Here is a 22,502-nt window from a genome sequence, read left to right as displayed (position 1 = left end):
TCCCCAAACATCTGGGGCCCAGAGGCCAGGGTGCCCAAACATCTGGGGGCCCGGGCAGGGCCCGGGCGTGGGGCGGGGCGGGGGGGTGCTCGTTAGGGCGGCGCTGACGAGTTACCTTTGTCGAGCAGCCACTCATCGACCACCCGCCCCAGGCGGTAGGGGATGCGCTGCCGCGCCAGCGCCAGCCGCTCGCTGTCCCCGCTGCCTTCGGAGGGAGGAGAAGAGGGTTACGGCGCGGCACCGCCCGGCGTGGCGCCGCCGGCACGGCCGTCGGCACCGGGGCCGGCGTGGGGCACCCACGGTGGCACCGACGGTGGCATCATGGTGTGGGTGTCGGCATCGCCATGGCATCACCATCGGTGGCACCGTGGTGTCACCAGTGGCGGCGCTGTGGTGTGGCCATGGCGTCACCGTCGGCGGTACCGTGGTGGGACCGTGGTGTCACTGTTGGCGGCACCATGGTGTGGCCACGGCGGCACCGTCGGTGGCACCAGCAGCAGCAGCGTGGTGGGACCGTGGTGTCACCATGGTGTGGCCGTGACGTCACCATGGGCGTCACCGTCAGCGGCACCGTGGTGGGACCGTGGCATCACTGTTGGCATCACTGTGGCGTGGCCATGGCGTCACTGTTGGCATCACCATCGGCAGCACTGTGGTGTCACCGCTGGTGTCACGGTCAGTGGCACTGTGGCGTGACCATGGTGTCACCATTGGCGTCACCATCAGCGTCACCACGGTGGGAGCACGGTGTCACCGTTGACATCGCTGCTGTCGGCACCGCGGCCCGACCATGGCGTCACCATCGGCGTCACCACAGCGCGGTTGGTGGTATGGCCATGGTGTCACCATTGGCGTCACCGCTGACATCACCAGGCCGTGACCACGATGTCACCAGCGGCGGCACGGCTGGGGCGTGGCTGGGGCGTTGGCGGGGTGGGGGGGTTTATGCGGCATTTAGGGGGGCATTAGGGGGGGCGGGGTCCCCTCGCGGCAGCGGTCGCGCTGCGCTGCCCTTCGTTAGCGCCCTCGTTAGTGGGGGGCTCGTTAGCACGGGGGGGCTATAGGGGGCCTAGAGCTGGTACGGGGGTATAGGGGGGCTATCAGGGGGTATGGGGGCTATACGGGGCCTATCGGGGTGCTACAGGGAGCCTACAGGGGGGTATTGGGGCTATAGGGGACCTACAGGTGGTATGGGGGGTATAGGGGGCCTATAGGGGGCATAGGGGCTACAGGAGGTCTATAGGGGTGCTACAGAGGACTTATAGTGTGACTGTAGGCACTCTGCGGTGCCTGTAGGTGCCGTAGGGGCACCTGAAGAAGCTACGGGGATGCTATAGGGTGTCTCTAAGCACTCTGGGGTGCCTGTAGGTGCTACGGGGTGCTATAGGGTGTTTCCAGGTGCTACGGGGTGCCTGTAAGGCCTACAGGGTGCCTGTAGGTGCTGTAGGGGTGCTATGGGGTGTCTATAGATGCTATATGGGTGCTATAGGGTGTCTCTAAGTGCTCTGAGGTGCTATAGGATCGCTCTGGGGTGCCTATTGGTGCCATAGGGTGGCTCAGAGGTGCCACGGGGTGGCTCTGGGGTGTCTATAGATGTTCTAGGGGTGCTATAGGATGTCTCTAAGCACTCTGGGGGGCCTATGGGTGCCATAGGGGGACTTGGGGGTGCCTATGGGTGCCATAGGGTTGCTCTGGGGTATCTCTAAGCACTCCAGGGTGCCTACAGGTGCCATAGGGTGGCTCTGGGGTGTCTGTGGGTGCTATAGGGTGTCTCTAAGCACTCTGGGATGCCATAGGGTGTCTATAGATGCTATAGGGGTTGCTATAGGGATGCTATAGGGTGTCTCTAAGCACTCTGGGGTGCCTATGGGTGCTATAGGGTGGCTCTAAGCACTCAGGGGTGCCATGGGGTGCCTCTAGGGTGTCTGTAGATGCTACAGGGGTGCTATAGGGTGTCTCAAAGTGCTCTGGGGTGCCTACGGGTGCTATAGGGTGGCTCTGGGGTGTCTCTCAGCGCCGTGGGGTGCCCGGGGTGCCTATGGGTGCTATAGGGTGGCTGGGGGTGGTACCTGGGGGGTAGCGCTCGTGCAGGGGGCCGCCGTCCACCTGGAGGGTGGCGTTGCCGCCGCTGCGGGTGAAGCGGACGACGTGGAAGCGCCCGTCGCTGACGGCCGCCCCCCGCTCCTCCAGCGCGATGTCCTCCGTCCCCACGTTGAACAGGACCCCCACGGCCCCCTGCGCCTGTGGGGGGGGCACGCGTGGGTCCCCGCCCCCGCGCCACACGCCAACGAAGGCGGCCGCTAACGAGGGGGGGCAGGGGGGCTCCCGCACACCTGGGACCCCTGGAGCGGGGATGGGGCTGCCCCACAGGGGGCCCAGGCACCCGGGACCCCCCATTCCCCCCCAGGACTCCCCTTCCACCCCCCTTTGTGATGTGGAGCTGCAGGAAGCCCCCCTTTTCCCCCACAGGACCCCCATTTCCCCCCCCAGATCCCCCCCCTTACAATGTTGAGTTGCAGGAAGCGCCCCAGGACCCCTAGACCCCCCCATCCCCCCCAGGACCCCCATTTCCACCCCCCAGGACCCCCATTCCCCCCAGACCCCCCCTTTTCCCCCCCATTCCCCCTTACGATGTGGAGCTGCAGGAAGTCCCCCCTTCCCCCCAGGACCCCCTCGACCCCTCCATTCCCCCCAGGACCCCCATTTCCCCCCCGTTCCCCCCAGGACCCCCATTCCCCCTTACGATGTGGAGCTGCAGGAAGTCCCCCAGCCCGGCGGCGCTCTCCACCCGCAGCAGGACGGCATCGCGCTGGTGGGTGCTGAAGCCCAGGGCCAGGCGGTCGGCGCGGGTGCTGGGGCGGTCGTTGGGGGGCCAGGTGTAGGTGATCAGGGCCCCCCCCTTCCCGAAGATGTAGGTGGTGCCAGCTGTGGGGAGAGGGGCTCAGGGGGCGGCCGCGGCGCTGCCGGGCGCGGGGCTCGCACGAGGGCACGGGCTCGCGTGGGGAGCCTGGGGCTCGCACGAGGGCTCGCACGAGGGCTCGCACGAGGGGTGCTGGGCTCGCATGAGGAGCCTGGGACTCGCACGAGGGCATGGGGCTCGCACGGGGGCTCGCACGAGGGGTGCTGGGCTCGCATGAGGAGCCTGGGACTCGCACGAGGGCATGGGGCTCGCACGAGGGCTCGCACGAGGGGTGCTGGGCTCGCATGAGGAGCCTGGGACTCGCACGAGGGCACGGGGCTCGCACGAGGGCTCGCATGAGGGGCGCAGGCTCGTACGAGGAGCCTGGGGCTCGCACGAGGGCTCAGCCTTGCACAAGGGACACGGGGCTCGCACGAGGGCTTGGCTCGTCCCCGTGTCCCAGCCCCGCGCCCCCGTGGGGCACGCGCGGCCCTGGAGCACTGAACGGCCGTGCGCACGCGCTCATGTGCGCGCACACACGCACCCCCCCCCGCACCCCCCCCCGCACCAGGCGCTCCGCACCCCTGGGCCCTGCACACACACACACGAGGACGCACGCACGGGCGCCACGGGGCCGCGCACACGCGTGTGTGCAAGGGGGGCACGGATGCCCCCACAGACCCTGCCCCCCCATCAACCACAGCCCCGGGGGGAGGGGGGAGGAAGGCCAGACATGGGGGCCCCGGGAGGAAGAGGAGGAGGAAAAGGAGCAGGCTGGGGGCTTGGAGTCCCTGTGAGCACAAGGGGAGAAAGAGGAAGAGGAGGAGGAGGAGGAGGAGGAGGAGGAGGAGGAAGGCCGGTCTGGGGGGCCCTGGGAGGAAGAGGAGGAGGAGGAGGAGGAGAAGAGGGGTTTTGGGGTCCCCATGAGCAGGAGGGGAGGAAGCAGAGGGTGAGGAAGGGCAGGATGGGGGTTCGAGGTCCCTGCAAGCAGGAGGGGATGAAGAGGAGGAGGAGGAGAGTTTTGGGGTCCCCGAGAGCACAGGAGGAGGAGGAGGATGGGGACTTTGGGGTCCCCACAAGCAGGGTGGGAGGAAGAGGAGGGCAGGGTTTTGGGGTCCCCCGGGATCAGGAGGGGAGGAAGAGGAGGAGAAGGAGGAGGAACGTCGGTCTGGGGGTCCCCAGGAGGAGGAGGAGGAGGGGTTTGGGGTCCCTGTAAGCAGGAGGAGGAGGAAAGCCGGTGTGGAGTCCCCAAAAGGAGGAGGAGGAGGGTTTTGGGGTCCCCATGAGCAGGAGGGGAGGAAGAGGAGCAGGATGGGATTTTTGGGGTCCTGAGGAGGAGGAGGAAGGCCATCATGGGTCCCCAGGAGGAAGAGGGTTTTGGGGTCCCTGTGAGCAGGAAGGAAGAGGAGCAGGACGGGGGTTTTGGGGTCCCGAGGAGGAAGGCTGGCCAGGGTCCCCAGGATGAGGAGGAAGAGGAGGAAGGGTTTTAGAGTCCCAAGGAGGAGGATGAGGAGCAGGATGGGGTTTTGGGGTCCCGAGGATGAAGATGATGATGAGGAAGGCCAGTCAGGGTCCCCAGGAGGAAGGTTTTGGGGTCACAGTGGGCAGGAGGAGGAGCAGGTCGGGGTTTTTGGGGTCCCCAAGAGGAGGATGAGGAGGGATTTGGGGTCCCCAGGATGAGGAGGAAGAGGAGGAAGGGTTTTGGGGTCCTGAGGAGGAGGATAAGAAGGAGGAAGGCCAGCCGGGGTCCCCAGGAGGAGGAGGGTTTTGGGGCCCCCAGAAGGAGGAGGAGGAAGAGGAAGGCCAATTGGGGTGCCCAGGATGAGAAGGAGGAGGAAGGGCGGCAGGGTGCCCAGGAGGAGGAGGAGGAAGGCCAGCCAGAGTCCCCAGGAGGAGCAGGAGGGGGTTTTGGGGTCCCCAGGAGGAGGAGGAGGAGGAGGAAGGCTGGCCGGCGTGCCCAGGAGGAGGAGGAGGGTTTTGGGGTGCCCAGGAGGAGGAGGGGGATGAGGAGGGGGAGGAAGGGGGGCTGGGGTCCCCAGGAGGAGGAGGAGGAGGAGGAAGGCCAATCGGGGTGCCCAGGATGAGGAGGAAGGCCAGGCAGGATCCCCAGGAGGAGGAGGAGGAGGAGGAGGAAGGCCAATCGGGGTGCCCAGGATGAGGAGGAAGGCCAGGCAGGATCCCCAGGAGAAGGAGGAGGAGGAAGGCCGGCCGGGGTGCCCAGGAGGAGCAGGAGGGTTTTGGGGTGCCCAGGAGGAGGAGGAGGGGGAGGAAGGGGGGCTGGGGTCCCCAGGAGGAGGAGGAGGAGGAAGGCCGGCTGGGGTGCCCAGGAGGAGCAGGAGGGTTTTGGGGTGCCCAGGAGGAGGAGGAGGGGGAGGAAGGGGGGCTGGGGTCCCCAGGAGGAGGAGGAGGAGGAAGGCCGGCCGGGGTGCCCAGGAGGAGCAGGAGGGTTCTGGGGTGCCCAGGAGGAGGAGGAAGGGGGTGAGGAGGAGGAGGAGGAGGAAGGCCGGCTGGGGTGCCCAGGAGGAGCAGGAGGGTTCTGGGGTGCCCAGGAGGAGGAGGAGGAGGGGGAGGGGGAGGAAGGGGGGCTGGGGTCCCCAGGAGGAGGAGGAGGAGGAGGAGGAAGGCCGGCCGGGGGGCCCAGGAGGAGCAGGAGGGTTTTGGGGTGCCCAGGAGGAGGAGGAGGAGGGGGAGGAAGGGGGGCTGGGGTCCCCAGGAGGAGGAGAAGGAGGAAGGCCGGCCGGGGTCCCCAGGAGGAGGAGGAGGGTTTTGGGGTGCCCAGGAGGAGGAGGAGGGGGAGGAAGGGGGGCTGGGGTCCCCAGGAGGAGGAGGAGGAGGAGGAAGGCCGGCTGGGGTGCCCAGGAGGAGCAGGAGGGTTCTGGGGTGCCCAGGAGGAGGAGGAGGAGGGGGAGGGGGAGGAAGGGGGGCTGGGGTCCCCAGGAGGAGGAGGAGGAGGAGGAGGAGGAGGAAGGCCGGCCGGGGTGCCCAGGAGGAGCAGGAGGGTTCTGGGGTGCCCAGGAGGAGGAGGAGGAGGGGGGGGGGAGGAAGGGGGGCTGGGGTCCCCAGGAGGAGGAGGAGGAGGAGGAGGAAGGCCGGCCGGGGTGCCCAGGAGGAGCAGGAGGGTTCTGGGGTGCCCAGGAGGAGGAGGAAGGGGGTGAGGAGGAGGAGGAGGAGGAAGGCCGGCTGGGGTGCCCAGGAGGAGCAGGAGGGTTCTGGGGTGCCCAGGAGGAGGAGGAGGAGGAGGAGGGGGAGGAAGGGGGGCTGGGGTCCCCAGGAGGAGGAGGAGGAGGAGGAGGAGGAGAAAGGCCGGCCGGGGTGCCCAGGAGGAGCAGGAGGGTTCTGGGGTGCCCAGGAGGAGGAGGAGGAGGGGGGGGGGGAGGAAGGGGGGCTGGGGTCCCCAGGAGGAGGAGGAGGAGGAGGAGGAAGGCCGGCCGGGGTGCCCAGGAGGAGCAGGAGGGTTCTGGGGTGCCCAGGAGGAGGAGGAGGAGGAGGGGGGGGAGGCAGGGCGGCGGCGGCTCACCGTGGGCGCCGCGGGTGAGGAAGGGCGTGCGGTTGATGGCGATGGGGACGGTGCCGTGGCGGCTGTGGAAGTGGTGGACGTGGTGGGTGGTGGAGAGGCTGGAGGAGACCCTGGCCGGGCGCCCGGGGGCCGCCAGCACCCCCAGCGCCAGCAGCGCCAGCCCCAGCGCCCCGGGGCCCCCCCGGCCCCCCATCGGCCCCTCAGCGCCCGCCCGCCATCGCCCGGGCCCCCCCAGGGCGGGGGCACCCCGAGACGGGGCCGGGGGAGCCCCCGGGGGGGGGGAGATGGGGGGAGATCCCCTAAATGGGGAGGGGGAGGTAGGAGGGGGAGATGGGGGGAGAGCCCCCAAAGGGGGAGGGGGGAGATGGGGGGGAGAGACCCCCTAAATGGGGAGGGGGAGAGCCCCCAAAGGGGGGGGGGGAGATGGGGGGGGAGATGGGGGGAGAGCCCCCAAAGGGGGAGGGGGGGGAGATGGGGGGGTGAGAGACCCCCTAAATGGGGAGGGGGAGAGCCCCCAAATGGGGGGGGGAGATGGGGGGAGATCCCCTAAATGGGGAGGGGGAGATGGGGGGGTGAGAGACCCCCTAAATGGGGAGGGGGAGAGCCCCCAAATGGGGGGGGGAGATGGGGGGAGAGCCCCTAAATGGGGAGGGGAAAGAGGTGGGGGGAAAGAACCCCCAAATGGGGATGGGGGAGACGGAGATGGGGGGAGGACCCCCAAATGGGGATGGGAAGGTGGGGGGAGCCCCCAAAATGGGGGGGGGGGGGGGTGGAGAGAGGGGGGTGCGCCCCAAAATGGGGGATGGAGAGAGGGGGCGCGCCCCAGAGCGGGCTACGGGGAGGAGCGAGCCCCAGAACGGGGACGGGGGGAGGACGGCGCCCCGAAATGCCGCGGGGGGTCTGCGGCCCAGAAAGGGGCTGAGCCCCAAAATGTGTCCCGGGGGGGGACTGCACCCCAAAATGGGGCCGGGGGGCTGAAATAAGGGGGGGGGGGGCTGGGGGGGCCTCGAGTCGCCCCAAGAATGGGGCTGGGGGGGGCAGCCCCAAATCCTCTCAAAACTGGGCCCAGGGGTCCCCGGATCCCCCCCCGCTGGGGCTAAAGGACCCCAAAACCCACCCGCAGGGCTGGGGGGGCCGGGTCACCCCAAATGGGGCTGGGGGGGGCCAAGGTACCCCAAAACCCCTGAAAATGGGGCTGGGGGGGGGGCAGGGCACCCCAAAAAGGGGCTGGGGGAGGCCCAAGTTACCCCAAATCCCCTGAAAATGGGGCTGGGGGGCCAGGTCACCCCAAAATGGGGCTGGGGGGCCCAAGTTACCCCAAATCCCCCCAAATGGGGCTGGAGAGGGCCGGGTCACCCCCAAATCCCCCGAAAATGGGGCTGGGGGGCCCAAATCCCCCTAAAATGGGGCTGGGGGCCCGAGTTACCCCAAATCCCCCCAAAATGGGGCTGGGGGGCCGAGTTACCCCAAATCCCCCCAAAATGGGGCTGGGGGCCCACATCCCCCCAAAATGGGGCTGGGGGGCCGAGTTACCCCAAATCCCCCCCAAATGGAGCTGGGGGGCCCAAATCCCCCCAAAATGGGGCTGGGGGGGGCCTGAGTTACCCCAAATCCCCCCGCGATGGGGCTGGGGGGGGCCGCCCCCCCCTAGCAAAGCGGTCGCTCCCCGGGTGCCCCTGACGGGCGCGGGGGGTCCCCACCCCCCCTGGGGAGCGGGGCCGGGGGGCGCCGAGCGCCCCCCCCGCTGGGGGTCCGGATCCCCCCCCCGGGGCTCAGCGCATGCGGGGGGGGCGAGGGGGGCCCCGGGGCGGGGGGGGCCAGGGCGGGGGGCGCGGGGGGGCTCAGAGGGGGTCGAGCATCGTCCGGGGGAGGGGGGAGGGGATGTGGGGCGCGGCGGGGGCAGGGGATGGAGGTGTGGGGCGGAGGAGGATGGAGGTTGTGGGGCGGAGGAGGATGAGGATGGAGGTTGTGGGGCGGAGGAGGATGAGGATGGAGGTGTGGGGCGGAGGAGGATGAGGATGGAGGTGTGGGGCGGAGGAGGATGAGGATGGAGGTGTGGGGCGGAGGAGGATGAGGATGGAGGTGTGGGGCGGAGGAGGATGGAGGTGCGGGGGGATGCGGAGGGGCCCGGGGGGCTCTGGCCTGGGCAGCGGCGGGTCGGGCCGGGTCGGGCCGGGCCGGGCCGGGCCGGCGGTGGGGCGCGGTGGGGCGGCGGGCGGCCGTGGGGCGGCGGCGGCGGCGGCTGCTGCAGCGGGAGGGGCGGGGGAGGGGGGAGGGGCGGGGGAGGGGCCTGCGGGGGGAGGGGCGACGCCGCGACCCGCGGGGGAACCCACGGACACCCCCGGCAGCCCCACGGGGGAGCCGCGGGGACCCACAGAGACCCCCAGGAGCCCCACAGAGACCCCCTATAACCCATAGAGACCCACGGCAGCCCCACGGGGACGCCCTGCGACCCACAGAGACCCCCAGGAGCCCCCCGGGGACCCCCTGCGACCCACAGAGACCCCCAGGAGCCCCCCGGGGACCCCCTGCGACCCTCGGCAGCCCCACAGGGACCCACAGCTGCCCCACAGCAGCTCTCAGGGACCCCCGGGACCCCACCAGAGCCACTGCGACCCCCGTCCTGCCCCACGGCGTCACCGTGCCCCACGTCCTGCCCCACAGGCGCCCCACAGACCTGGGGGGGGTCTCATCACCAGCCCTCGCACGCCCCTCGGGCCCCACACGTGTGTGCAAGCGGCAGGGGCCGGCTCTGCCTGGAGCTCACCTGGGCCTCGATGGCGTGGGGACACGGGGACCCCGTGCAAGGGACGCGGGGACACGAGCCCCGTGCAAGGGACACGGACATCTTGTGCAAGGGACACACGTGTCCCGTGCAAGGCACGCGGGGCCACACACGCCCCGTGCAAGGCACACGGGGCTACGCGCACCTCGCGCAAGGGACACGCGTGCCCCGTGGGAGGCACGAGGCCACACGTGCCCTGTGCAAGGCACCCGGGGACGCAGACCCCCGGCGCAAGGCACGCGGGGCCACCCGCACCTTGCACGAGCGCCGCGGGGCCGTGCCGCCCCCGTGCAAGGGCCCTGCGCCCCCCGCGCCCCCGGCACTCACGGTCATTGCAGACGGGGCCCCCGTACGAGGTCATGGTGCAGTCGCAGGTGAAGCCGTCCCACTGCTGCAGGCAGACGCCCTGGTTGGCGCACGACTCCTCCGTGCACGTCGTGCTCGGGCCTGCGGGCGCCGGCGTCACTGGGGTGCCCCCACCCCAGCCCCCGCCCTGCGTGTCCTCATGCACCCCCCTGCACCCCCCTCTGCCTCGGTGCATCCCCGTGCACCCCCCTCTGCCTTGGTGCACCCCTGTGCACCCCTGTGCACCCCCCCAGCTGCCTTGGTGCACCCCTGTGCACCCCCGTGCACCCCCAACTGCCTCTGTGCACCCTCGTGCACCCCCAACTGCCTCGGTGCACCCCTGCGCACCCCCCTCTGCCTTGGTGCACCCCTGTGCACCCCCATGCACCCCCAACTGCCTCGGTGCACCCCTGCGCACCCCCAACTGCCTTGGTGCATCCCCGTGCACCCCTGTGCACCCCCAACTGCCTTGGTGCACCCCTGTGCACCCCCAGCTGCCTTGGTGCACCCCTGTGCACCCCCAGCTGCCTTGGTGCATCCCCGTGCAACCCTGTGCACTTCCATCTGCCTCTGTGCACCCCCGTGCACCCCTCTCTGCCCCTGTGCACACACCCCACGTGCCCCGAGCACCCTCGGGTGCTCGTGTCCGGCCCCGCAGTCCCCTGGGCGCCCCATGAGCACCCGTGCACCCTCGCCTGCCCTTGTGCACTCCCGTGAGTCTCTGGGCAGCCCCGTACCCCCTCCTGCACCCCCTGCACCCCCGGGTCCCCCCTGCCTCCTCCTGCCTGCCCATGCACCCTTATGCACCCTCCTGCACCCCACGACAGCCCTGTGCACCCTCCCGCTCCCTCTTGCACCTGTGTGCACCATCCTGCACCCCCGTACCCCTTCCTGCACCCCTGTGCACCCTCCTGCACCCCCCTGCACCCCCGTACCCCTTCCTGCACCCCTGTGCACCCTCCTGCACCCCACGACAGCCCTGTGCACCCTCCCGCTCCCTCTTGCACCTGTGTGCACCCTCCTGCACCCTTGTGCACCCTCCTGCACCCCCGTACCCCTTCCTGCACCCCTGTGCACCCTCCTGCACCCCACGACAGCCCTGTGCACCCTCCCGCTCCCTCTTGCCCCTGGGTGCACCCTCCTGCACCCCCGTACCCCTTCCTGCACCCCTGTGCACCCTCCTGCACCCCCCTGCACCCCCGTACCCCTTCCTGCACCCCTGTGCACCCTCCTGCACCCCACGACAGCCCTGTGCACCCTCCCGCTCCCTCTTGCACCTGTGTGCACCCTCCTGCACCCCCGTACCCCTTCCTGCACCCCTGTGCACCCTCCTGCACCCCACGACAGCCCTGTGCACCCTCCCGCTCCCTCTTGCACCTGTGTGCACCCTCCTGCACCCCCGTACCCCTTCCTGCACCCCCATGCACCCTCCTGCCCACCTGCGCACCCTTGTGCACCCCCCTGCACCCCCAAGTCCCCTCCTGCACCCTCCCGAAGCCCTGCGCACCCCCGTACCCCTTCTTACAGCCCCCTGCACCCTCCACGCACCCCGCCGCGCCCCGCGCCCTCACCGTCGCAGCCGCGCTGGACGTGGCCCACGCGGTGCAGCGCGTCGGCCAGCAGGTCGGGCAGGCGGCCGTTGAGGTCGAGGGAGGCCAGGCAGCCCTGGAAGCCCCCGCGCGAGGCCACCAGCTTGGGCAGCCGCCCCAGCAGCCCCTTGCTGACGCCCCCGATGTACAGCTCCCCTGGGGGGGCGGGGGGGTCACCCGCGGGCGCCCCCCATATGCACCTCCATAGGTGCCTCCCCACGCCCGCCCCTCCGTACGTGCCCACCCACAGGCGCCTCCCCCCTTTGGGTGCCCCCCACGGGTGCCTCTCCTATGGGTGCCCCCCTATGCATGCATCTCTATAGGTACCCCCGTATAGGTGCTCCCCCACGGCTGCCTCTCCTATGGGTGCCCCCCTATAGGTGCTCCCCCATGGGTGCCTCCCCATCCACCCCCCTCCACGGGTGTTCCCCTGTAGGTACCTCTCCTATAGGCACCCTTCCACACGCGCATCCCCACAGGTGCCCCCCTATAGGTACCTCTCCTGTGGGTGCCCTTCCATGCGTGCATCCCCATGGGTGCTCCCCTACAGGTACCTCTCCTATGGGTGCCCCCCTATGCATGCATCTCTATGGGTGCCCCCCTATAGGTGCTCCCCCACGGGTGCTCCCCTACAGGTACCTCTCCCACGGGCACCTCCCCATCCATCCCCCTCCATAGGTACCTCTCCTATAGGCACCCTTCCAGGTACGCATCCCCACGGGTGCCCCCCATAGGCCCCCCCCCCACGGGCGCCCCCGCGCCCCGCGGTCGCCCCGCTCACCCTTGAGGTCGAGGTTGCGGGCGCCCTGGCCGTGCTGGGTGACGGGGCGCCCGTCCACCCGCAGCCCGTGCAGGGTGCCCCCCTCCCGGGCCACCGACACCTCGTGCCAGCGCCCGTCGTGCAGCGGCTGCTCCGAGTTCCCCTTCATCAGCGAGGGGCCGTCCCCCAGGTCGAAGACGTAGTGGATGTACCTGGGGGGGCGGGGCCTCAGCCGGGGGCGGGGCCTGATGGGGCGGGGCCTGATGGGGCGGGGCCTGATGGGGCGGGGCCTGATGGGGCGGGGCCTGAGGCTTGGTGGGCTCCATAGGGAGGGGTCCCCCAGGTCCCCAGGGGGTCACAGGGTCTCCAGGGGGGTGAGGAGGTCCCCAGGGTCCCCCGGACCCCCCCCCCCCCCCCCCATGTCACCAGGAGGTCCCCGAGGTCCTGAACATCTTATGAGGTTCAGGAGGTCCCCGAGGTCCCCAAGACCCCCCTGGTGTCCCCAAGGTCCTCAAGGACCTAACGAGGTTCAGGAGGTCCCCAGGACACCCCCCCCCCCATGTCCCCAGGTGGTCCCCAAGGTCTGAGGAGGTCCAGGAGGTCCCCAAGGTTCCCAGGACACCCCTGGTGTCCCCAAGGACCCAATGAGGCTCAGGAGGTCCCCAAGGTCCTACAAAGTTCAGGAGGTCCCCAGGAGCCGCCCAGTGTCCCAGGTGGTCCCCAAGGTTCAGGAGGTCCCCGAGGTCCTCAGGACCTCCTGCTCGCCCCCCCGGGGTCGCGCCCTCACCCCTTAACGAGCTCGACGACGAGGAAGTCGTTGCCATTGCCGCTGTTGAAGAGGATGAGGCCGTCGGGTGCCGTGGTCTTGAACTGGAAGAAGAGGTGCATGGAGGCGTAGGCCTGGAGCGTGGCCAGCGCCACGTAGGAGCCGCGACCGCGGAAGGCCACCGGGTCGGCCACGATGGTCCGGCGGCCAAAGCGGGCGTTGAGCTCGCAGGAGCTGATGTCCCCGTTCTTGCAGAGGTCCAGGTAGGGCAGCCCGTTGAAGAGGAGCCCGCTCAAGTGACCCAAGAAGTTGGAGGGCACCACGGCCAGGAAGCGCCGCTCCGTCACGATGCCCGTCTCGATGTTGTGGAACTCCAGGCGGGTGTGGGCGCCCGACATCTGCCCTGTGGGGGGGCAGCGGGGGCGGTGGGTGTCCCCGTGCACCCGCACACCCACGCACCGCGGCCTCGTGGACCTGAGCACCGACGGCCCCACGTTCTACGTCCCTGCGGACCTGCAGCCCGTTGCACCACGTCCCCGTGAACCTGAGCACCTGCGTCCCCGTGGACCTACAGCCCATTGCACCACGTCCCCGTGAACCTGAGCACACACGTCCCTGTGCACCCACGTCCCCGTGCACCCACGTCCCCATGGACCTACAACCCATTGCACCACAGCCCCGTGGACCTGAGTGCATCCACGGCCCCGCGTTCTACGTCCCTGCAGACCTGCAGCCCATTGCACCGCGTCCCCGTGGACCCGAGTACCTGTGTCCCCGCGCACCCGCATCCCCACAGACCTACAACCCATTGCACCGCATCCCTGTGGACCTGCAGCCCCATGCGCCGCGTCCCCAAGCAGCCGAGCCCTCGCAGACCTGGGCGCCTGTGTCCCCGTGCCCACGGCCCCCGCGGATCCGTGCACCCATCGCCACGCGGCCCCGCGGCCCCGCGCCCCCGTCCCCACGCGCAGGCACCTTCGACGGTGACGTTGTCAACGGAAAGCTGGAGGCTGCGCCCGCGCCGCACGACCCGCACCGTGTGCCACTCGTTGTCGTCCAGCTTCTGCCCCGCAAAGAGGGTCTCGGGGCCCTTGCCTGGGGGGCAGGGGTCAGCCGGGCCGCACCGCGACACCGGGTGACACCGGGCACCGCCGGGTGACACCGCGGCACTGGGCACCACCAGCCGACGCCGCAACACGTGGCACGGCTGGGTGACGCCATGCACGCGTCTGCAAACGCCCCGTGCAAACACACGCACGCCCCCCTGCAAACCGCGTGCACGCAGACGCACGCTCCCCTAAATATTGCGCACAGCTACAAACACCGCGCACACACACGCCCCGCAAGCAAACACCGCGCACCCCCCCGAAACACCCCGCGCACACTCCAGCAAACACCGCACACGCTCCCCTAAATATTGCACGTGCGCACACCTGCAAACACCGCGTGCACGCCCCTAAACACCATCTGTGCACACACACCCCCAGCACGGTGCGCTTGCACACCCCTAAACACCGTGCACGCGCACACACGCACCTGCAAACGCCACACACGCTCGCACACCCTGTGCACGCCCCCCCAAACTGTGCGCACTCACACGCCTAAAGCCCCGCACACCCGCCAACACCGTGCACACGCACCCCCGAGCAGCGAGCACGCCAACGCACTCCTACAAACTTTGTGCACACCCGCCCCTGCGCAGAGCGTGCAAACACCAGCATGCACACCTGCGGCTGCAGACATGGGGTGCGCATGCCCGCAACAGTGCGTGCACGCTCAGAGCCTGCACACGCACCCACGCACTACGCTGTTTGCACATGCAACCTGCAAGCACCGTGCACGCGCACCCACGCGCACCCCAGCAGCCCGCAAGCGCTGCGCATACACACGCGCAGCCCCTCGCACACACACCCGTGTGCACACACCCCCCCGCCGCCCCCAGCCCTGCGGCGGACACGAGGACACGCACGAACCGGGGGACACGGGGAGGGAACGGGGGTGGTGCATGCAGGGGGGGTGTGCGTGCACACGCGTCCATGCACAGCTGCTGTGCGTGTCTGTGCACAACTGCAGTGTGTGTGCACGTGTGTGCACAGCTGTAGTGTGTGTGTATTTGTGCCTGTGCACAGCTACAGAGCGCGTGTGCACGTGTCTGCACAGCTGCAGCGTGCGTGTGGATGCGTGTGTGCGCGTGCCCATGTACAGCTGCAGTGTGCGCGCATGTGTGTGCACAGCTGTAGCATATGTGTACGTGTGTCTGTGCACAGCTGCAGTGCGTGTGCGTGGATGCACGTGTCCATGTACAGCTGCAGTGTGCACACACGTGTGTACCCGTGCACGGCTGCAGAGCATGTATGTGCACTATTATAGCACATATGCACACGTCTCCGTGCACAGCTGCAGAACACGGGCATGCGTGCGTGCATGCGTGTGCATGCCTGCAGCCCGTGTGCATGTCCATGTCCGTGTACGTGGCCTGTGCGAGCACGCATGTGCTCCCGCCCCCCCCCCCCGGACCCCCTCCCCTCGGGTAGGAGACCCCGGACGCCTGGGCCCCGGGGGGGAAGGGGGTCCTGGTGGGGGAGGGGGGGTCCCGGACGCCGGGGCCCCGGGGGGGGGGGGGGTGGGATCCCCCTACATGGGGGGGGGGGGGGGGGGCAGCAGGACAGGGCTGCCCTCGTGCACCACGTCCCCTCGCACGGGGATCCCCCACTCACCTGCATCCGCAGCCGGCTGTCGCACGCCGGGTCTGGGTGCGCACGTCACACACGTGTGCATCCCACCACGCACCCACGTGTGTCCTCATGACACCCCCCCAGCACAGCCGCTGCGCACGCCAGCGAGTGTGAAACGCTAGGCCTTGCACGTGCATTTGTGCCCCCCCCAGCCCCTGCACACGCGTGTGACAGCAGCCGCCACCCGTGTCCCCATGTCACGCCCCTGACACACATGTGTGCCCCCAGGGGGCGGGGCTGAGCCTTACCTGCACACATACGTGCCCCACCCTGCACACACTTTGCACGCGCATGCGTGTGGCCGTGTCCTCGTGTGACCCTGGGCGTGCGCAGTGAACCCAGGCAGCTGGGGGGGGGGGGTGACCAGACCCCCAGAGGGGCCCCAAGAGTCTGGGGGGGGTCAGACCCTATAGGGGCCCAGGCGTCCGCGGGGGGGGGGGTCAGACCCTATAGGGGCCCGGGCGCCCGGGGGGGTACCCGGGCATGGGGGGGTCGGGGGGCGCACACTTACTGGGGTGGCAGCCCACGCGCACACAGTCTGGGGAGAGAAGAGAGCAGGATCAGGCCCTTCGGAGCCGCAGCCGGTGTCACCGCCCCGGGGACGAGGGGGGCGGCCGGGACGGGGGGCTGCGAGGTGCCAGCGGGGATGGGACTGGGATGGGATGGAGATAGGGACTGGGACGGGATGGGGACCGGGACTAGCACGGGAATAGGACGGGACAGGGACAGGGCTGGGATGGGGACCAGGACTGGGACGGGAATCGGATGGGACTGGGACAGGGACTGGGATGGAGACCGGGACCGGGAATAGGATGGGATGAGGACAGGGCTGGGATAGGGACCAGTACTGGGATGGGACTGGGATGGGGATGAGGACTGGGACGGGCACTTGGGCTGTGCCAGGGGGGCTTGGGGGTCTTGGGGGGTGGAGGCACCTCGCAGGGGGATCCCGGCCACCTGGCAGGGCCCAGCCCGGGGGGGCGCGGGGGATCCCGGGGGATCCGGGGGGATCAGGCGCCCCAGGGCTGGGCCCCCCCTCGTCAACCGCTGCAGGGCGGGGTGGGGGCAAATGTGCCGGGACCCGGGGGGGGCCCGATCTCACAGGGGGGGCCCCAACCCTGCGGAGGGGCTGCAGCCCCATGGGGGGGTCCCCAGTGCTGTGGGGCTGCAGGGGGGACCCCAGTCCCATGGGGGGATCCCCAAACCTGGGGGGATTCCCAGTACCATCCAGGGGTCCCTGACCCCTTGGGGGGTCCCCAATGCTGTGGGGCTGCAGGAGGGACCCCCAACCCCCTGGGGGGTCTCCAATACCACTGGGGGGTCCCCAACCCCACAAAGGACCTGCAGCCCCATGGGGGTCTGCCCACAAAGGACAGGGCTGCAGGGGGGGATCCCCGATCCCTCGGGGGGATCCCCAGCCCCTCGGTGGGGTCCCGGCGCCATGCCCCAAGCGGCAGCGGGGGGGTCACGAAGGCTCCAGACCCGGGGGGCGGGGGAGGAAGCTGGGGGGATGCGGGTGCCCGAGTCGGCTCCGGTGCCGGGGGTCCCAAGGTGCCTGGGTTTGGGGGGTCCAGAAGCACCGTGGGGGTAGGGTGCCGTTTGGGGGACCTGGCCCAGTTTGGGGTCTCAGACGTGATTTTGGAGATCTGGGCACCGTTTGGGGGCCACAGGCGCTGGCTCGAGCATCGCTTCAGGGACCGTTTCAGGGGCTCGAGCACCGATTCGGGCATTGCTTTGGGGACAGTTTTGGGGTCCCAGGCTCCAACTTGAGCATCCCTCCAAGGACTGTTTCAGGATCACAGAACTGACTCAGGCACCGTTCTGGGGACCTGGGCACCGTTTTGGGGTCCCAGGCACTGACTGGAGCATCGCTTTGGGGATCGTTTTGGGGACCTGGGCACCGTTTTAGGGTCCCGGGCATCAACTTGAGCATCACTTCAGGGACGGGTTTGGGATCACGAGAACCGACTCGGGCACCGTTTCGGAGCCCCGGGCATCACTTGGGGGACCGTTTCAGGGCCCGGGGGGTGCCGGGGGCCTCACCCAGGTTGACGGTGAGCTTCATGCGCCCCCCGTCCAGCTCGAGGCGCAGGGTGTCGGCCGACTGGCGGGAGGTGGTGGCCAGGACCAGGCCGTAGGCACGGGGGGACATGAAGCGCAGGGCCACGTCCTCCGCCTCCGTCTGCGCCGCCCCCGGCACCAGGACCTTCAGGTACATGCTGCCGTCGTAGCTCAGCACCGCCGCCTCTGCGGGGGGACCCCCGTCACCACGGACCCGGGCGGGTGGGGGGGACCCCCATCCCCAGGGGACCCGGCTGTCCCAGTACCCCCGCTTCGCCGGGGGACCCAGGCGTTCAGGGGACCCCCAGGCATCTGGGTACCCTTCCCCTGCATCGGGGGGAACCCCAGGCATCAAAGGGGGGGTCCCCTCCCTAAGGGCTGCCCCCCAACCCCCTGGGGGGACCCAGGCATCCGGGGGGCACCCAGGCACCCGGGTACCCCCTTCCCCAAGGATCGCAGGCATCTGGATATCCCCCTTGCCATGGCCACCCCCAGGGGACCCAGGCGTCCGGGGGCACCCGGGTGCTCCCACCTCTCCCTGGGGCACCCCCAGGCATCCAGGTGCCCCCTTCCCCAGGGGTCTCAAGTATCTGGGGACCCCCTCCCCAGGGGGGACCCCCTCCCCAGGGGACCCAGGCATCCACGGGGGGCTGCCACCCACCGGTCTCGCAGCGGGGTCCCAGGTAGCCGGTGCCGAGGCAGTCGCAGATGAAGCGGTTCCAGCCCTCGCGGCAGAGCCCCCCGTTGCGGCAGGGCCCGCTGGCGCAGTGCCGGGGGGGCTCGCGGGCGCAGAAGGGGGTGACCCCCGGGGCGGCCTGGTCCTCCGCCAGCCGCCGCACGTCCTGGCTGCGGCCGTTGACAAAGAGGTCGCGGATGCAGCCCACGTAGCCGTAGCGCAGAAAGGCCGTCCAGAGCTCGGGGGGCAGCGGGGGGCCCGGCCGCCCCTCGGGGAGCCCCCCCAGGTAAAGCTCCGAGTCCAGGTCCAGCACCTCGCTCTCGCCGCTCGCCAGGAAGGGGGTGCTGCGGCTGTTCACCGACACCGAGCCTGGGGGGACGGCAGGGGACGTTGGGGTGCGCAGGGTGCACGGCGCCGCGGGGGGACACAGGGGTGCAACGGCATCGTGGGGACACGGGGGTGCAGGGGGTGCACGGCACCGTGGGGACGCCAGGGGACACAGGTGGGTGGCACCATGGGGACACCAGGAGACATGGGGGTGCAGGGGATGCACGGCACCGTGGGGACGCAGGGATGCACGGCACCACGGGGGGACAACAGGGACACACGGCCCTGCAGGGACGCGGGGACACGTGGCCACACACGGCATCACCGGGCACACGGGGACACGGGCACCGCGGGGGCTCCAGGGCCGCCCTGCGCACACAGCCCCCCCCGTGCACAGACCCACGGGCGCCATTTGCACGCGTGCAAACCCCCACCCACAGACGCCCTTTGCACCTGCCACCCCTCTGTGCACCAACACCCTCGCACACCTGCAAACCCCCTGTGCACGCACCCCACTTGCGCTCTGCCACCTCCGTGCACAAACACCCCCGCAGGCGTGCAAACCCCCACGAACGCAACCTTTGCACCCACCTCTCCGCACACCACCACCCTTGCACACCTGCAAACCCTCCATACGTGCACCACCTCTCCATGCACCAACACCCTTGCGTGCTTGCAAACCCTCCCTGCACCCACACCCCCTCGCACGCCTCCAGACCCCCCCGTGCACACGCACCCCTGCACGCCTCCAGAACCATTGTGCACGCACACACCGTTGCACGCCTCCGGACCCCCGTGCACGCACCCCTTTGCTCCCACCTCTCGGCGCACTGCCGCCCTCGCCCCCTCACCTTTCCTCCCGTCCCGTTGCACGTCCACGTGGCACCACTCGCCGTCGGTGACCTTGCGGGCGCTGGCGCGCACCTTGATGCCGCCGGAGCCCATGTCCAGCAGCAGGTAGAGGTGCCCGTCCAGCAGCTCCAGGGCGAAGTAGTCGGGCCGGGGGTGGCCGGGCCCCTGCGGCCGCCCCTGGGCGAAGAGCAGGAGCCCGTTGGCTTCGGTGGTTCGGAAGTCGAAGGAGACGGAGCCGGCGCGCGCCGCCTGCCAGGCCGGCAGCGTCAGGAAGGCCTGAGGCGTCCCGAAGGTGACGGGCTCCAGCGCGGCCACGGCCTCGCAGCGGAAGAGCAGGGCCCCGTGCAGCGTCACCCGCCCGTCGCCCTCCTGCGCCAGGCGCGACAGCTCCAGCTTGAAGTCGTTGTTCTTGTAGACCACCTGGGGGGAACAGGCGTCCCGTGGGCGTCCCCGTGCGCCCCGCGTCCCCGCGCACCCACGTCCCTGTGCCCGCCGTGGCCCTGCGCACCCCGTGTCTCTGTGCCCCCATGCACCCCCGTCCCTCTGCGCCCCTGTCCCCGCGTCTCCAGTGCCCTTGTGCCCACCGTGGCCCTGCGCACCCCGTGTCCCCACGCACCCCCTGTCCCTGTGTCCCTGTATCCCCATGCACCCCAGTGCTCTACGTCCCCACGCACCCCGTGTCCTCACGCACCCCGGTGCTCCATGTCCCTGTGTCCCCGTGCACCCCATGATGTCCCCGTGTCCCCATGCATCCCATATCCTCGTGCTCCCCACGTCCTTGTGTCCCCAGGCACCCCACATCCCTGCGCACCGCATGTCGCTGTGCCCCCGTGCACCCCAGTGCTCCACGTCCCCGTGTACCCCATGCACCCCACGTCCCCGTGCGCCCCATGACGTCCCCGCGCCCCCCGTCCCGGCGCTCACGTCCTTGAGGCAGCCCATGAAGTTGTTGCTGACGGGGGAGCCGGGGAGGTCGGCGGTGTTGGGGGACCCCCCCACGTAGAAGAAGTCGTCGGAGCCCAGCATGGTGTAGTCCTCCTGCGTGTACCCCGTCGTCGTCAGGATCCCGTCCACGGAGATCGTCACCTGCGGCACGAGCGCGCCCGGCCTCAGCGGGGGCCCCTGCCCGCCCGCCGCAGCCATTTCTGTGTCTGGGGAGGGGGACCCCAAAAGGGGTGGGGGGGGTACCCGGGAGGCTGGGGGGGAGTGGGGGGGGCAGGGAGGGGCAAGAGGGGCGGTGGGGGGCAAAGGGAGGGCAATAAGGATGATGGGGGGACAAGGAGGGACAAGGGGGGGCAATAGGGATGATGGGGGGCAATGGGGGGCGACAGGGGACAATGGGGGACAATAGGGATGATGGGGGGCAATGGGGGGCGACAGGGGACAATGGGGGACAATAGGGATGATGGGGGGCAAACGGGGGACAAGGGGGGACAATAGGGATGACAGGGGACAATGGGGACGGGGGGCGATGGGGGAACAGGACGGGGGACAACGGGGGGCAGGAGGAGGCGATGGGGGCGGGGGGGACAATGCGGCGGTAATGGGGGGCAACGGGGGCACAGCGGGGGTGGGGGGGATGGGGGGCACAAAGGGGGGCGGGGGGGGTCTGGGGGGCGCCTGAGGGGCAGCAGCACCCACGGGGGGGGGGAGGGGTATCCCAAGGGTGCCCCTGGGCACAGATACGGGACCCGGCTGGGTGCGGGGGGGGGGGGGGGGGACCCCCCAGCTCCTGTCTGCCTCCCCCCGGGGTCCCCTCGCCCCCCACCTACCCGCCTCCTCCCTGCGGGGACCCCGGCGTGCGGGACCCCCCCTCCGGCTGCGGCCCCGGCCCTTCGCCGCCTCTTCCTCCTCCTCCTCCTCCTCCTCCTCCGGGCCCAGCCGCGCCCCGGGGCTCGCGGGGGCTCGTTAGGGCTCGTTAGGGCTCGTTAGGGCTCGTTAGGGCTCGTTAGGGCTCGTTAGCGGCAGGTGAGGAGGCGGCCCCGCCCCTGAGTGCCCGCACCTGGGGGGCGCAGCCCGGGCGCCGGGGCCCCCTGAGGGTCTGCGGCCCCCAAAGCCCCCCGTGACCCCGGCGCCCGGGGACCCCCCAATCCCCCCCCCCCCCCCGAGCCCCCCAGGGCGGCCGTGGGGACGGGGGGGGCCCGGGGGACATGGGGACAGGGGGGCGATGGGGTGGCCCTGGGGGACCTAAGGGACACGGGGGTGGGGTGACGATGGGGATGATGGGGACGGGGGGGGCCCTGGGGGACATGGGGACGAGGGGATGATGGGACGATGGGGACAGGGTGACCATGGGGACAGGGTGGCCCTGGGGGACATGGGGACGGGGTGACGATGGGGTGGCCCTGGGGGACATGGGGACGAGGGGACGAGGGGGACGGGGTGGCCCTAAGGGACAAGGGGAGGGGGTGGCCCTGGGGGACATGGGGACGGGGTGGGGATAGAGATGAGGTGTCCCTAGGGGACCTAAGGGACATGGGGACGAGGGGACGATGGGGACAAGGGGAGGGGGTGACGATGGGGAGGGGGTGGCGATGGGGACGAGGGGGGGCTGGGGGACAAGGTGGGGAGGGGCGGGGGGGGACAGGGTGACACCGAGGGGTGACACCGGGGCGGGGCTGGGTTAGTAACGAGTTTTGGGGGTCCTCAGACAGAACCAAGCTCAGACAGAAAAATGGCTGTTAGTGGGGCTCAGCGCGCGCGAGGGGCGTGCGAGGGCGGGCGCGGGCGTGCGAGGGCGTGCGAGGGCGTGCGAGGGTGTGCGAGGAGCCGTGCACGCGGGCGTGCGGGGACAGCGGGGACGGGGGGAGCACCGGGGCCCCGGGAGGCAGCTTGCACACGCGTGTGAGCGCACACACACGGGCTGTGAGCACACGTTGATGCACGCTCGTGCACACACGCGCCCCGGGCTGGGCTTGCACTGATGCACACCTGCACACGGACGCTTGCACGGCCCAGTGTGGCCCTCGCACGAATGCACACATGGGCACACGCAGCCCCGGCCCCAACCTTGCACCAACGCGCACCTGGGCACGCACACACAGCCTGCACCTTGCACCAACGCACACCTGTGCAGGCACACACTCCCTGCACAGACCTTGCACCAACGCACACCCGTGCATGCACATTCCCCCATCCTGCACCTTGCACCAATGCACACCCGTGCATGCACACACTCCCTGCACCAACA

General features: G+C 70.2%; 1 protein-coding gene across 10 annotated transcripts in view; it reads right to left on the bottom strand.

Annotated features, from left to right (window-relative positions):
- LOC104022297 (neurexin-2-like) overlaps positions 1–22,502 on the bottom strand; it is a 42,020-nt gene that overhangs the window by 6,874 nt on the left and 12,644 nt on the right. For 4 of the 10 annotated variants that reach the window (XM_087735345.1, XM_087735354.1, XM_087735346.1 and 1 more), the window contains 13 exons: positions 20,237–20,398; positions 19,312–19,732; positions 18,119–18,502; positions 17,440–17,643; positions 15,908–15,934; positions 13,637–13,756; positions 12,683–13,064; positions 11,917–12,107; positions 11,118–11,291; positions 9,529–9,648; positions 2,744–2,925; positions 2,070–2,241; positions 116–205 (listed from right to left, as the gene is read on the bottom strand). In XM_087735345.1, coding sequence (XP_087591471.1) covers positions 116–205; positions 2,070–2,241; positions 2,744–2,925; positions 9,529–9,648; positions 11,118–11,291; positions 11,917–12,107; positions 12,683–13,064; positions 13,637–13,756; positions 15,908–15,934; positions 17,440–17,643; positions 18,119–18,502; positions 19,312–19,732; positions 20,237–20,398 — 2,629 coding nt within the window. The remainder of the gene's footprint in view (positions 1–115; positions 206–2,069; positions 2,242–2,743; positions 2,926–9,528; positions 9,649–11,117; positions 11,292–11,916; positions 12,108–12,682; positions 13,065–13,636; positions 13,757–15,907; positions 15,935–17,439; positions 17,644–18,118; positions 18,503–19,311; positions 19,733–20,236; positions 20,399–22,502) is intronic. The other 6 variants (XM_087735350.1, XM_087735351.1, XM_087735347.1 and 3 more) reach the window with 3 other exon arrangements.

This window comes from Nipponia nippon, unplaced genomic scaffold (genome assembly GCF_047370975.1).
Source record: "Nipponia nippon isolate SJK-2023a ecotype South Korea unplaced genomic scaffold, ASM4737097v1 scaffold_55, whole genome shotgun sequence".
NCBI lineage: Eukaryota > Metazoa > Chordata > Aves > Pelecaniformes > Threskiornithidae > Nipponia > Nipponia nippon.
Note: the sequence above shows the minus strand (reverse complement) of the source record. Positions and strands in the feature narration are given on the sequence as shown.